Genomic DNA, 14,169 nt, shown 5'->3' with positions numbered 1-14,169 from the left:
CAGACAATCTGTAGACCTGCAGAGACCACAACAGACAGTCTGTAGACCTGCAGAGACCACAACAGTCTATATAACTGTTATTTTCATTTAGAAAGATTATAGATGAGCACAAAAAAACCCCACAAAATAACACAAGTAAATATATTAGATAATTGCTGAACATTTATATACTGTATATATATGTATGATAAAAAAATAACACAATTAAGTTGCTCACATGTTTTCACATGTCCATCTGTCCACGTGTCTATGTGATCACATGGACATCTGTTCACCTGTCTTTTCAAATGTCCATCTGGTCTTCAAATGTGTTCAAATGTTCACAGGTTTATTTGTTCACATGTCTGTTTACATGTCCAACTTTTCGCATGTCCATTTGTCCACATATCTTTCAAATATCCATCATGTGTCCATCTAACTTTTTTAATTTGACATTTGTTTATTTTTGTTCATATGTCCATCTTGTCATGTGTCCAGCTATTCACATGTGTCTATTTGTTCAAGTTTGTTTATATGTCCATCTGATCACGTGCCCAACTGTTTACATGTCCTTCTGGTCATCTATGTCCATTTATTCACATAGGTCTATTTGTTCAAGTCTGTTTTCATGTCCAGCAGATGTGTCCAACTGTTTACACGTTCATCTGATCACATATGTCCATTCTGCTACAGGAAGTAAAAAAGACAACTTACGGAGAGACATTCCAGAACATTCGTCTGCAGGACGTGGAGACAGAGAGACACTGCAGACAGACGACAGCACAGAAACCAAGAGAAACGTCCCAAAAATCATCTTCATTCTTCTGTGGTTTTTCTTTGACACGCTTGTCAAAGTGGTTTTATTCACAACAGCTACTTCCTGTTCCTCTTACAGATGCAGATTAACAGCTGCAGCAACGGCACCAGTCAGGGTCAGGGGTATCCGGCGCCAGGCTAGGCTCAGTGGTACCAGTCCGGGTCAGACTCAGGACCAATCCAGGTAGAGTTTAGTGGTCCCAGGCCAGGCTCAGTGGTACTAGTTCAGGTCTGGTTTAGGTGAAGCAGCGAAGTCTCAGTGGTACCACAGTGGACCAGAAGTGGTGTGATCTGTGTTAGCTGTGGCTCATAAGGGCTCCGTCGGATCCGATTTCTGCCGACCATCTCACTCTGCTGATGTTTGCCAGATGTGTCTGTGTGTGTGTCAGTGGAATGTGTGACTCTGTGAGGATTCTCTCTCTCTCTCTCTCTCTCTCTCTCTCTCTCTCTCTCTCTCTCTCAGGTTCTGCTTCTCATTGAGGACGTTGCTCTTCCCTTCCTGTTGGATCTGTGGAGGATTTAGGTCAGAACTAGTATGAGGGCCAGTTTTGAACCGACTCGGTTCTGCTGGTTTTAAAACAGTGTTCTCACAGATGTAGCATAATGCATGACTCGGAGTGGGTGTGGCTGATCTGGCATTACTGTAAATAGGAATGGACCTCATTAGCCCTGCCTGCTGCAAGCCTTGGCTGTCCCACTACAGAACTCATACAGCACTGCTCAGGAAACAAGTCTCAACAACTCTAAACAAAGTTCCAACAAATGTAAACAGGTCCAACAGAACCTGATTCAACAGGTAGTGTTGCAGCGTTAGTTATTTTTTTCGTCATTACTATTTTTTGGCTTTTATAGCTCTTTATAAAATATAATTAAAAATAGCCTTTTGCTATTTTTAGCTTCTAACTAGCCTTAGTTAGTCTTGTCTTTTGTTACTTTTATCAGTACCACTTTACAATAAGGCTTCCCTTTTAGATTCTAATAAATAGTTTATATATATGCTATTAATTTCTCTATAAACACTTTCTAAATCATTATTAACTTCTTATTATGCATTAATTAAGAGCGAGAAAGAGGCAAAACTGACCACTGAGTCAAATTTGTTCACCTATATATTTCATTAAACATTTCAGACTAAGTTACTACCTTGTAAGCACAATAAGCTTTTGTAAACCTATGATAACGTACAATAATATATGCTAAAGAAATAATTAAAATAAAATAAAAATATCTATCTTGTGTCTAAATAAAAATCTAAATAAAAATAAATAAATTTAATCATCCATGTGTCCAGCAGAGGTCGGTCAAATCGCTATGACTCATCACGTGACTTTTCGGCATTTAACCATCGATATATATTATTATTATTATATTATTTATATTATATATCGATGAACGTGACATCCCAGCCAAATATTGTCTCAAAGATCTTCTACGCGCATGCGCAGTCACGATTCTGCGCCTGCGCAGTATGTCTCAGAGTAACAAACAGCTAGAACCTAATCTAGCTTCTCTCAGGAGCCAAACAGTGACAACCATTAGGATCCAACCACTCAGAACCGGACCCTCTGCGGGACACCAGAGGCAGAGTAGGCGGGGATCGGTGCTCAAGGAGTCCGGGAGTCTGTCTGCCTGCAGACGGTGACACGATGCGGAATGAAGCGACCAACAGCGCCTCTAACAACGGACGGTAAAGCACCGAGTCACCGCCGAGCTCTAAAACGAGATTATTTCAAACCGAACCTCTGAAAACAATCCGTGGTTCCACCGGGAGAGGCTTCCAGGAAACACGATCCAGATGTTGGCCTGGTGATAATGCTCACGGTCGTTCTGATGTCCCCACTTCACCTGTCAGACTCAACCCAGGGTTTACTGGGACAGGCCCAGGACAGACACAGGATCCAAGAAGAGGATGCACATCTGGAGGGCATTTAAAGACAAAAACACTTGCCTGTAGGACGTCCCTGGACATACTTAATCACCTGGTGGACATTCGGAGACAGAGTTCAACATCTGGATGACATTCAATGACAGATATTACATCTGGAGGACATTCAGAGACAGAAACATACATCTGGAGGACGTTCAAAGACAGACTTTACCTGCTGGAGGAGACCTGGAGACGGACATAACAGCTGGAGGGCATTAACCGACAGATTTAACATCTGGAGAACATACATTTTCGATGTGACAGTCCAGAACAATAACATGGCACACCACAAGTGGACCTGTCTTCCTGTCGCAGTGGTTCTGGTACTGGTCCAGATTGTGGTTCAGGCCCACTTCGTGTTGGCGGCTCGCTCTGACAAGAACTTTTCCGAGGAATACGTCGACGCCACCGTGAACGTCACCGTGTTGGATTCACGAGGAACCACAGTCCATGTGATGAGCAGTGATGACGGGACGTACGGACAGAACTCCCCCAAAGTGGACACCAGGGGCGTGATCATCGCACCTGCGCCGCGCCACGGAGGTAGTGACATCACAGTACACACCTGAGGACAAACACACCTGTCCATGTACGGTCCCATTTAAAATCAGTCTAACTCAGGATTGTCCTCATAATGAGGACAGGTGAGGACTGCAGGTGGGCTGACCCAGAACCCGTCCCCTTTTCTTCTAGAGCAGGGGTGTCAAACTCACAAAAGGGGGCCAAAATTAAAACCTTTTTCAAACTAAGGGCCAATTTCAGAATCAACTTTAACCCAAATCAGATACCCAAACTCTTTTCTTGGTCATGTGTTCCTCAACAAGAGTTTGATTGGTCTCATTTGATGTTCTCTGTTGTGCTTTCGACATCACAATCAAAGATTACTGAAAAAATTCAAGAGATAGAAGTATTTTATGTTTCAGCCAGATAAGATGTCAACAAGAGCCACATTTGGCCCCGGGGCCTTGAGTTTGACACTTATGTTCTAGACCAATAGGAATGTGTTTTACTTTGCTTACTCAAAAGTCCCTGAATAAGACGTGGTCCTTGAAGGCAGCAAATGTGGAAAAATCTCGGCTGGACTTTTTGTTTTGTTGTTGTCTGTGTTACTTCTGCTTTCAGAACCGTGATCTAAGCCCAGAACCAACACAGAACCCCGATCCAAGCCCAGACCATGACCAGTTCTGGTCTGTGAAAATTGATTTTTGTTAGTTGTTTGGCGAGCTGGATCAGAACCAGGTGGTGTTAAAAGAGTTTGACTGTGAAAACCTCGGGTCAAAATTACCACAGTTTTGCTTTACTAAGAACAAAATTAAAAAAACACACAAGTTATATTTTAAGACAAAAATGCAGTTATTACTACAACTGCTGCCTAAATATTGTCAAATGCTGCTTAAGAATATGTGTGAAAAAAATTAAAGATCCAGAGTCTCGATTCCTTGATGAGGTTATTTTGTAGTGAGTGTTTTTCTCCAGCGTTTTTTTGTAGTTTGGGTGTTTTTGCTCCACTGTTCCTGTGTGTTGAGTCTGTAACAGCAGAGGCACTGCAGAGGTTTTTAGACTCCTGAAGGACGGAGCGTCTCTGCTCTGAAGGGTCAGATTACAGTCAGGTGCTCCAAGGACACTGCAGCTTCTGGATGGAGCTGCAGGTCACTGAAGCCTTCGCTCTGTCCAAGTTCAGCTCCTGTATTTTACAGTAAAACACTGAAGATAAGTGCTTCTTCATATGAAACCTCACAATGTAATTTATAATTAATTTCTACAGACACATCAGTGTTTCCGTGCAGGAACGTAAGGCTCGACAGCTGGTGTTAAAACACACAAAATATCGTCCAGCTGTCCTCCAAACACTTTGTCCACGTAGAGGACGTTTTGTAAAGTCGCTTTGCTCGCGCTCAGTTTGACATCTGTAAGTGGATTATAAAACACTTTTATAAATCATATGACGTGTCTTTATATTCAAGTTACGTTCACACACTCTTTCATCCTCATGTTTGAGGTAAGATCTCTCACAGTGATCGGTTTCTGATTTCTGTTTTTATTCACATATGAGAACAATCATTTTAAAATATGTTTATTGATTATGCATCTCGATGATCTGGACTCCTGATCTGAACTGACTGAAGAATATCTCACATTGACTGTAACCTCGGTTTATCTCCTCAGTGGTGGACCGTCAGGGCTGTGATCCAAACACCCGTTTTCTGGTTCCTCCCCGGATCGTCCACTGGGTAGCGCTGCTGCAGAGAGGGAACTGCACTTTCAGAGAGAAGATCCTGAAGGCCATTACTTACAACGCCACGGCTGTCCTCATCTACAACAATTCCACCGAGAACACTGTCAAGATGGGCCACGAAGGTCAGAAGCTTCACAATTAGGTCTATAAAGACAGACCGACCTCAGACAGACTGACCCTGGACTGATCTCAGACCAGCAGACTGACCCCAACCTGCAGGACTAACCCTTAGACACAACAGAGCATCGGGACTGACCCTAAACCCAACAGGACTGAACCCAGACCCAACAGGACTGACCTCAGACCCAACAGGACTGACTTCAGACCCAACAGGACTGAACTCAGACCCAACAGGACTGAACCCAGACCCAACAGGACTGACCTCAGACCCAACAGGACTGAACTCAGACCCAACAGGACTGACCTCAGACCCAACAGGACTGACCCCAGACCCAACAGGACTGACCTCAGACCCAACAGGACTGAACTCAGACCCAACAGGACTGAATTCAGACCCAACAGGACTGAACTCAGACCCAACAGGACTGACCTCAGACCCAACAGGACTGAACCCAGACCCAACAGGACTGACCTCAGACCCAACAGGACTGAACTCAGACCCAACAGGACTGACCTCAGACCCAACAGGACTGAACCCAGACCCAACAGGACTGAACCCAGACCCAACAGGACTGACCTCAGACCCAACAGGACTGAACCCAGACCCAACCGGACTGAACCCAGACCCAACAGGACTGACCTCAGACCCAACAGGACTGACCCCAGACCCAACAGGACTGAACTCAGACCCAACAGGACTGAACCCAGACCCAACAGGACTGAACCCAGACCCAACAGGACTGACCTCAGACCCAACAGAACTGACCCCAGACCCAACAGGACTGAACCCAGACCCTACAGGACTGAACCCAGACCCTACAGGACTGATCTCAGACCAGCAGACTGACCCTAACCTGCAGGACTAACCCTTAGACACAACAGTACAGATCTTAGAGCATCAGGACTGAACTCAGACCCAACAGGACTGAACCCAGACCCAACAGGACTTAACCCAGACCCAACAGGACTGACCTCAAACCCAACAGGACTGAACTCAGACCCAACAGGACTGAACCCAGACCCAACAGGATTGACCTCAGACCCAACAGGACTGACCCCAGACCCAACAGGACTGACCTCAAACCCAACAAGATTGACCCCAGACCCAACAGGACTGACCCCAGACCCAACAAGATTGACCCCATACCCAACAGGACTGTCCTCAGACCCAACAGGACTGACCCCAAACCCAACAGGACTGACCCCAGCCCCAACAAGACTGACCCCAGACCCAACAGGACTAACATCAGACCAGCAGAAACAAGTTAAGGAACATCCCTTGAGACAGTTGGAGGAAGGTGGATTAAACATGAAGTCTCTGATCAACAGCTTCCTGATGATCTTTGAGTCTAAATATAAACAATTCTTATTGATTTTTCTCTGACCTTCTTCTGTGAGAGGATTCGGTCAGACAGAGCTTTTTACAGTTTTTTTTTTAGTTGTTTTTTTTGTTTTTTTAAGGATTTTGTTTGGAACTGAAACTGTTTTAAAGGAATTTTTAAGGGTTTATTTAAGGGAAACATTAAATATGTTGTTAAATGTATCTTAAGTAAAAACTTTAAAGGTGTTCGGATCCTTTACTTTGTCATTCAAGGATGGTGTTTTTTTGCAGCTGACTTGTTGAACGGGTTTTTCACAAAACCTGGTTCTGAGCTAGAATTGGTCCCATTTCAGTGGGAACGGGTGTAATGTTCTGGTCCTGACTGAAGCTGTGTGTGCAGGTACTGGTGACATTGTGGCTGTGATGATCACTGAAGCCTATGGTAAAGAGATTTTGGCTCACCTGGATCGGAACCTGACGGTTCTTGTCTCTGTGTTGGTGGGTCAGCGTGGGTCCACCAAGAACATGAACCGTGGCTCTCTGGTCTTCGTCTCCATCTCCTTTATTGTCCTCATGATCATCTCTTCAGCCTGGCTCATCTTCTACTTCATCCAGAAGATCCGTTACAGCAGTTCCCGTGACCGCAGCCAGGTGAGGTGCTAACAGGTTAACACCTCAACTAACAAGCTAACACACCAGCTAACAAGCTAACACACTGGCTCACAGGCTAACTCAGTGACACATCGGCTAACAAGCCAACAGACCAGTTAACAGATCAGTTAACAGGCTGATGATGCTGCAGCTTCGGGAATAAAAACTGCAGACGGTTGATGTTCAGGTGTTTCTCTTTGGTTTGGAGGTTTCTGACACTTGTTTTGACGTCTAACGCTCTGTTTGTTTTTTAGCGTCGTCTCAGTGATGCAGCCAAGAAAGCCATTGGGAAGCTGACGACACGGACAGTGAAGAAAGGAGACAAGGTAACGCAGATGGCAGGTGTTTCCTGCTCCAGCAGATAACATGTTTGTTTGGTGGGTCACCAGATGGTTGTGATGAGACGAGAATATTTTTGCAGAAATATTAAAATGACCAAACAAGCTCCTGCTTGTAAATCCATCAGCTATATTCTCTATAGCGCAATAGTAATGGCAGACTTCCTTTTGTAAAAAATACAAGTCATGAAACAGACTCTTATTTTGAAGAAAATCTATAAGCTTTATTTAGAAAGTCTAGGGTCAAACCACTTCCTGTTTCAATGGCTTTGAACCTTGAATCTTGCCGACCCTTGGACTGAATCCTCCTGAACATCAAAGGTCTGGTTAGAGACAACATGAAGCTTGAGATTCTCCAGGATCTATGGGGGCGGCCATGATGGAAACGGAGAAGGAAGAAAAGCATGCTGGGTAATATAGAAGACCAGGATACAGAATCTACTGAATCTACACACTTTATATGTCTCGTCTTCTTGTGCTTTCTGTCCTTTTTTCTAGTGGCCATCTTGGGTCTTTAAGCCACATGTCTCGTGTCATTGTGTCTTTTCATGTCTAGTCTTTTTTTTTGGAATTTCAATTATTGTTGTAAATCCAACTTTTCTTTGAGGGATGATAAATGTCAGCCCCCCCCCCCCCCCCCCCCCCCCCCCCACCCCCACCCCCAATAAAATAAAATAAAACTGTTCTGTGGACCGAATACAGGTAGTCATGGTCTGTGGTGGGTTCAGTTCAGTTCTGCTTTGCTCATTTAAATGGTTAAGAACTGTTAAACTTTAGGTGGAAAGTTTGAGTTTAAATCGGTTTGCTCCAGTCCAAACCACCAACTCTGACCTAGAACTGCACAGAGACTGAAATGATTCTGTTTACAGAAACGTACGACGGACGTCTTGTTTTTATGTGTTTTTATTAAAGGAAACCGATTCGGACTTTAACTACTGTGCCGTGTGTATTGAAGCGTACCAGCTGAACGATGTGGTTCGAATTCTGCCCTGCAAGTGAGTTTTGCTGGTTCTACCTTACAGAAACACAGGAACTCTTCAGTGTTGTGTTTGCAGGAGTAAAATCAGCTTGAATCCTCAATCATCACCCCTCTGGTCTCTTGCAGACATGTCTTCCATAAGGTGTGTGTGGACCCATGGCTGAACGAACACTGCACCTGTCCCATGTGCAAACTCAACATCCTCAAAGCTCTCGGCATTATGGTGAGTCATGGCTGACACCAGCAGCTGTAGGACAGTTGTGTGTGTGTGTTACCTGAAAATGACTGTCCCCTGTCCTTGTGTCCTGCCCGCTCAGACCAGTCTTACTTGTGTGGACACCGTGGTGTTGGACGTGGAGCGTCTGGGTGTCGCTCAGCCACCCAGCAGCCAGAGGGTGCCACTGAACGACAGCAGCCAGCCGTCCATCAGCCTGGAACCGCTCAGTCCCGCCCATCCTGACACCACGCTCAGAACACCTGCTGACATCACTGTTGCTGTTACCAGTAAGGGTCCTCTGAAAAATCACAAGTGCAACTTCACAACGAAACACCACCGTTCCTGTTTCCATTTTGTTGGAACACGTTTAATACTGATAGTAACTGATGTTAAAGTGGAGCAACGTTTCTGACCCCACTGACATAACTTTGGCAGTTTTACACTGAAACACAGCAAATTCAACCCCAAATCACAGCAACTCTACCCCAGAAATATGGCAACTTCAATTCAATTTCAATTCAGTTTATTTATATAGCGCCAAGTCACAACAGAAGTCATCTCAGGGCACTGAACGTAACTATTCATATGTAAAATAAGTTAACAGAAATATTCATATATAAAAATAATAATTTAAGACTTTATCTGAGGAGCAGACTGCTTTGAATTTAACTCCGTCACAGAACTCTCATCTTGAGCAAGCATGAAGGCGACAGTGGAAAGGAAAAAACTCCCTCATGAGGAAGAAACCTTTAGCAGAACCAGGCTCAGGATAAGCAGCCATCTGCTTTGACCGGCTGGGTTTGAGAGGAACAGATACACAATGGCAGGTCAAGAATCATATGTTAAGATAGAAATAATATCAAATGAAAACTATCTGAAATGTCAATTTTAACATTTATCAATTCTACCCCCAAAATACAGCAACTTTATCATAGAAAGACAGCAACTGTGCAACTGTGATCTCCAAAATACGACAACTTAACCTCCAAAATGCTGCAACTCTACTTCCAGAAATACAGCAACTTTACCCCCAAAATACTAAGTACCTTCAACATAAAGCAACTTCTACAGCAACTTTATCCTTAGAATCACAGCAGTTTTAACCGCAGGAACACAGTAAATTCACCCACAAACTGTAGAAACTTTGTCCCCAGCAACTTTGCAACAAAATACATCAACTTTACACCCAAATTAAAGCAACATGCGGGCTCAGTTCTGACACTCCCTTGGAGGCTCAGAGGCGTAACAGTTGTGTACTGGCTGAGTTTTTCCTCTTGTTTGCGTTGTGATTTTTGTTTTTTCTTTCTTGGCAGGTGGGGGCCACTTCTTCAACAGGAGCTCTGTGTCTCCTCGTAACGTGATCTGTGAGATGGAGCTGCCGGACATCCAGGCTTCCCTCGATCACTATGACGACAATAAGTCCTGAGACCAGTCGCCACGGTTACAGCCTCGCACTCTCAACACCAATCTGCCTGCTGATAGACACAGAACCTTTATGGACACAGGACATCTTTGGGGGTGTTTCCTGTTGGGATGTGGGGTTGTTTTGGGTGGGGAGGTCTGATAACACAGGACTGGATGTTTAACTTTTGACTGCATAAAAAAAAAAATAAATTACCACTCAAACTTAGTTTCCAAAAAGAGTTCCCCAAAGTATTCTGGAACCGGAACGAAGTTGCATAAAAAGTTCTCTACTTCTAAATGTAAATTTGCTGGCAAATTTATGGAGATCTTAAAAACTTTGGGCTTTTCTTCAAGTTGCCGTTGCGAAGCCACAACACGGTTCCTGAAAGTGTGCCTACAAAGGTTCGGGGGTTTTCTGGGGTTCCAACTTCCTAACGCGGGTCCTTCGTGGGGAACTACATTCAAAAGTTTGTAAGAAGTCTTTCTTGATGTTTTCCAGAAGGATTTCTTGAAATTCTTATTCTGTGACCAGGAAGCAGCTGGGAGAAGAAGTTCTTATGAGGTGCCTGATTTCTGCAAAAGTTAACGAGCTCACAAGGTCCACAAGTGTCTTTTAAGTCTTTGACAAGTTTTCAGTTCTTTTTGGAAAAGTATAAGTTTCTAAAAATGATTCCTGAGTGCCTAGAAGGGTTCCTGGAATTGTTCTTCCATCCTCACTGGGATTTTTTTTTTGTTCCAACCTTCTGAGCCCCAAAGAAGGTTCTGTGGGTTTCTGGACAAGCTCCTGAGCTAAGGGTTTTTTTCTGACCCTAGTACTGATGCTGACCCTGATCCTCTTGCAGATCAGTGCTCCTTGTAGTAGTTACTGACTGCTCTTGTTGCTTTTGTTTTGCATCGTGTGGGAACCAGAACCAGCACATGTCCAGAACTTGAACCTGGAACCTCTGTTGGACCAACGCTAAGAACTTTGACTGAGGACAATCTGCGCACCGAGACTAGATCGGAAGGACATTCAGTCGTTTGGGGTTCTGTAACATCTGGACCAGTCTGAGTTCTGTGACCTCACAGAAATTTAAAGGAACTTTCCAACATTTTCCAACAGCTTGTGTCCTCCTTTGATTTTTTGTAGATTACCAGTTTTTAGATGAATTACAGCTTAGTTTAAAGCTGAAAGAAAATGACTGACACTCTGTAGAGTTATACAGCTGTTAGCTCCAGCTGTTAGCTTTATATGAAAACTGTGGAACTTATCTCTGGATATTATGTCCTAATGTTATCTCCAGATGTCGGTTCCAGCTGTCAGCTTCAAGTGTTTTCTTCAGATGTTTTCTCTAGCTCTTATCTCCCAAAGACAACTCTAGGTGTTACCTCCAGATGTTGGCTCCACACCTGCTGTAGGGACGGAGCCCCAACCAGAACCCAGACCCGTAGCTTTAAAGCAGAGGGACGTCCAATCAGTTTCTGCTCTTCTCCAGTGGGTTTTCCTTAAGTGACGGACTGATCCTTTTGAAGTTATTATCTACAGCTCGTGAATTATCAGAGTGTGAAAATAATCCGTATATAAACAGCATTATACAATCTATAATCTGATTAATCAATATTATCTCTAAGTGACCTGAAGACGTCCTGAGGGACACTCAGCTGCTGTCTTTGTCTCTGTGTGTGAGGATGATGATGATGAGGGGTGTGTGATGCTTTCAGTCCATTGTGTCTTTACTGCCGCAGCATCTACTGTCATTAAAGTGTTGGTTCGTCTGCACAGTCTGCGTTTGATTTTCACTTTTTCCCATGAACGTAATTTTAATAGATTTAAACTTAAGCAGAACCAGTTCCTCCCACAAGCTGGCTGCAGTATACGTTACCGATGGGACATTCACCTGATTAAAAAAACAAAATTACACCTTAGTCCTTCATCCAAATACAACATGGCAACACCCGTAAACTGGATTATTGTGGTTTCACTTTTAAACAGCAGAAAAAGGAAGAGACACTTTGTCCATATTTGGTTTCAGATTTTAAGTTTCCATGTGGTGTTTGCTTCCATTTTATCACGTCTTCAGACCTCATTTTCTTTCAGGAGGATCTGAGGGCACGGGGTACCAGGTGTCCCACTAAAACCATCAGGCCTGGCCTACATAGGTTCAGTGCGGCAGACACTTAAACTAGCAGAACAGTTAAAAGCATATGTAATACAGTAGTTAAAAATTTCAGCTAGCAAAATACTACCTACAAGCTAAAACTGGTATAAACAGCTACAAAGTAAAGTTTGCAATATTGTGGTTAAAAGATAATATCTATCAAAACTACCTAAAATATAAAGCCAGCAAAACAGTAGCTAAAAGTCAAATCTACAGTAACTACAAGCTAAACCTGGTTTAATGGTAGCTACAAGCTAAAGCTAGTTAAACAATAGCTAAAGGCTAAAACTAGCAACACAGCTAAACGTCACAGAGAGAAAAGGCTATTAAAAAGCAGAATAGCTATAAGTAAAAAAAATAATGTTCATTAAAAGTTGCAAAAGCAACTGCTAAAACAAAAAGTAGCAGAATGTAGGTAAATGCAAATTAAGAGAACAACAAATCCTGATGCATGCTCAATAATCCAGGTAGAAAACTCTAACAAAGTTAAGCAGGTCCTCGGGAAGGATGCAAAAAGTACAAGTAAAAATGGTTGAAACGTTTCGTCTTCTATCCAAAAGGCCTCGTCAGTCTGAGGAGCTGCACAAACCTAAACAGCACATTTCATAGTGGATCAACCAGTTTGTTGGTGACTTGGGGGCGGCTGTGGCTGAGCGGTCAGAGCAGTCGTCCTCCAATGCAAGAGTTGGGGGTTCAAATCCACCAGCAGTCACATGCCAAAGTGTCCCTGGGCAAGACACTGAACCCCTCACTGCCTTCGATGTGTGTCCCATTGGTGAAGCACTGATTAGTCTCTTGATGCATGCTCAATAATCCAGGTCTCTTAGTCTCTTTAGAATGATTTGTTCAATTAGCTTTGTAGAGATCTAGTAGAGTGCTGTATGAATGGGTAAATGAGGACACAGATTGTAGTGTAAAGCGCTTTGAGTATCTAAGATAGAAAGGCGCTTTATAAGTACAGTCCATTTACCATCCAAAACTAGCTGTTCACTTGTTAAATGAGGACCATCAGCCTAACGACTGATTGTTAGTGCTCCTATGGCCACTTGCTATTCACAGTGGGTTGAGTAATAGGCCATTAGCAATAACAGTAAGAAGGTGACAGTTGGACACGGACCCTCCGCCCCTGTTTAAAATGATGGACGGTTTCTCTTCACAAAGATGTCTATAGTTTTTAGTGTTCATTTGTGTTTAGTGGTGCAGTACTGTACTGTAATGCAAAAACCATACATTCTCAAACGTCACGGGTTATGACGTCATGGCGCATAGCGCAATGAGGGCGTGGTCTTTGTGTTACACCCGGAAGTGATGTGAAGCCATTAGTCTCTGAAAACAACATCCGAACCAGAACCAGTCGGGACGTGTTCCCACCGAGCAGAACCGGGCCGAGATGTGGATCGAACCGGAGGAGGTTCTGTTGGCCGGAGCTCTGTGGGTGTCCGAACGGGCCAACCCGTTCTTCACCCTGCAGAGGAGGAGGGGGCACGGTCGCGGAGGGGGACTGTCGGGTGAGTTCGGTCGGTCCGGTTCGGTTCAGTTTTTGTTTGTGAGCTGCTGTTTATTGTCTGTGTTCGGACTCGCTCTTTGTGGCCCGGCCCGGTTTGGTTCGGTGTGAGTGTTCCAGTCCGGTTCCAGCGGTTCTGTTGGGCCATAACATTAACCACTAGAGTTCGGTTCTGGTAACCGTACCTTCAGGTTCTGTTTACCTCAGATTTGCGTTCTACATCATTGTTCCAGTTATTTGGATTGCATTTAGTCTAGTACTCAATGCAGAACCCAGTTCCCTTTGAGAGAAGCGGAACGTTTATTAAAAACCTTAAAAAAACAATAACGTTTGACTGACGTCACTGAGTGTCAGCTGACAGAAAAAGATTTGAAGCCACGTGCTGATGTAGTGTGATGTGTTTACCTGCAGGGGTCAAAGGTCACAGCGGGAATCCATTCACTTGTTCTCCAGGTTATGAACCATGATCAGAAATCTGTTCTCAGGTTCTGAGTCTCCTGGTTGACCTGGTTTCTTGTGTCTCTGCAGGTCTCCTGGTT

At 43.9% G+C, this 14,169-nt stretch overlaps 3 protein-coding genes across 3 annotated transcripts in view; 2 read left to right on the top strand and 1 right to left on the bottom strand.

Annotated features, from left to right (window-relative positions):
• Positions 1-799, bottom strand: part of si:ch211-132p1.2 (proteinase-activated receptor 4) — a 2,016-nt gene extending 1,217 nt beyond the window's left edge. Inside the window, exon 1 of the mRNA XM_037675487.1 lies at positions 694-799. Coding sequence (XP_037531415.1) covers positions 694-799 — 106 coding nt within the window. The remainder of the gene's footprint in view (positions 1-693) is intronic.
• Positions 800-2,256: 1,457 nt separating this feature from the next.
• Positions 2,257-10,064, top strand: rnf130 (ring finger protein 130). Its single transcript, XM_037675663.1, has 8 exons — positions 2,257-3,265; positions 4,889-5,080; positions 6,800-7,050; positions 7,305-7,376; positions 8,301-8,383; positions 8,494-8,590; positions 8,685-8,871; positions 9,898-10,064. Exons 1-8 carry the CDS (start codon positions 3,001-3,003, stop codon positions 10,008-10,010), a joined length of 1,260 nt encoding a protein of 419 aa, XP_037531591.1. The 5' UTR covers positions 2,257-3,000; the 3' UTR covers positions 10,011-10,064.
• A 3,363-nt stretch (positions 10,065-13,427) lies between these two features.
• Positions 13,428-14,169, top strand: part of LOC119408813 (TBC1 domain family member 9B) — a 12,144-nt gene continuing 11,402 nt past the window's right edge. The window contains exon 1 of the mRNA XM_037675662.1: positions 13,428-13,634. Coding sequence (XP_037531590.1) covers positions 13,517-13,634 — 118 coding nt within the window. The 5' untranslated portion in view covers positions 13,428-13,516. The remainder of the gene's footprint in view (positions 13,635-14,169) is intronic.

Source organism: Nematolebias whitei, chromosome 4, assembly GCF_014905685.2.
Source record: "Nematolebias whitei isolate Nwh7 chromosome 4, NemWhi1, whole genome shotgun sequence".
Lineage (NCBI taxonomy): Eukaryota > Metazoa > Chordata > Actinopteri > Cyprinodontiformes > Rivulidae > Nematolebias > Nematolebias whitei.
This window is presented reverse-complemented; position numbering and strand designations above follow the sequence as displayed.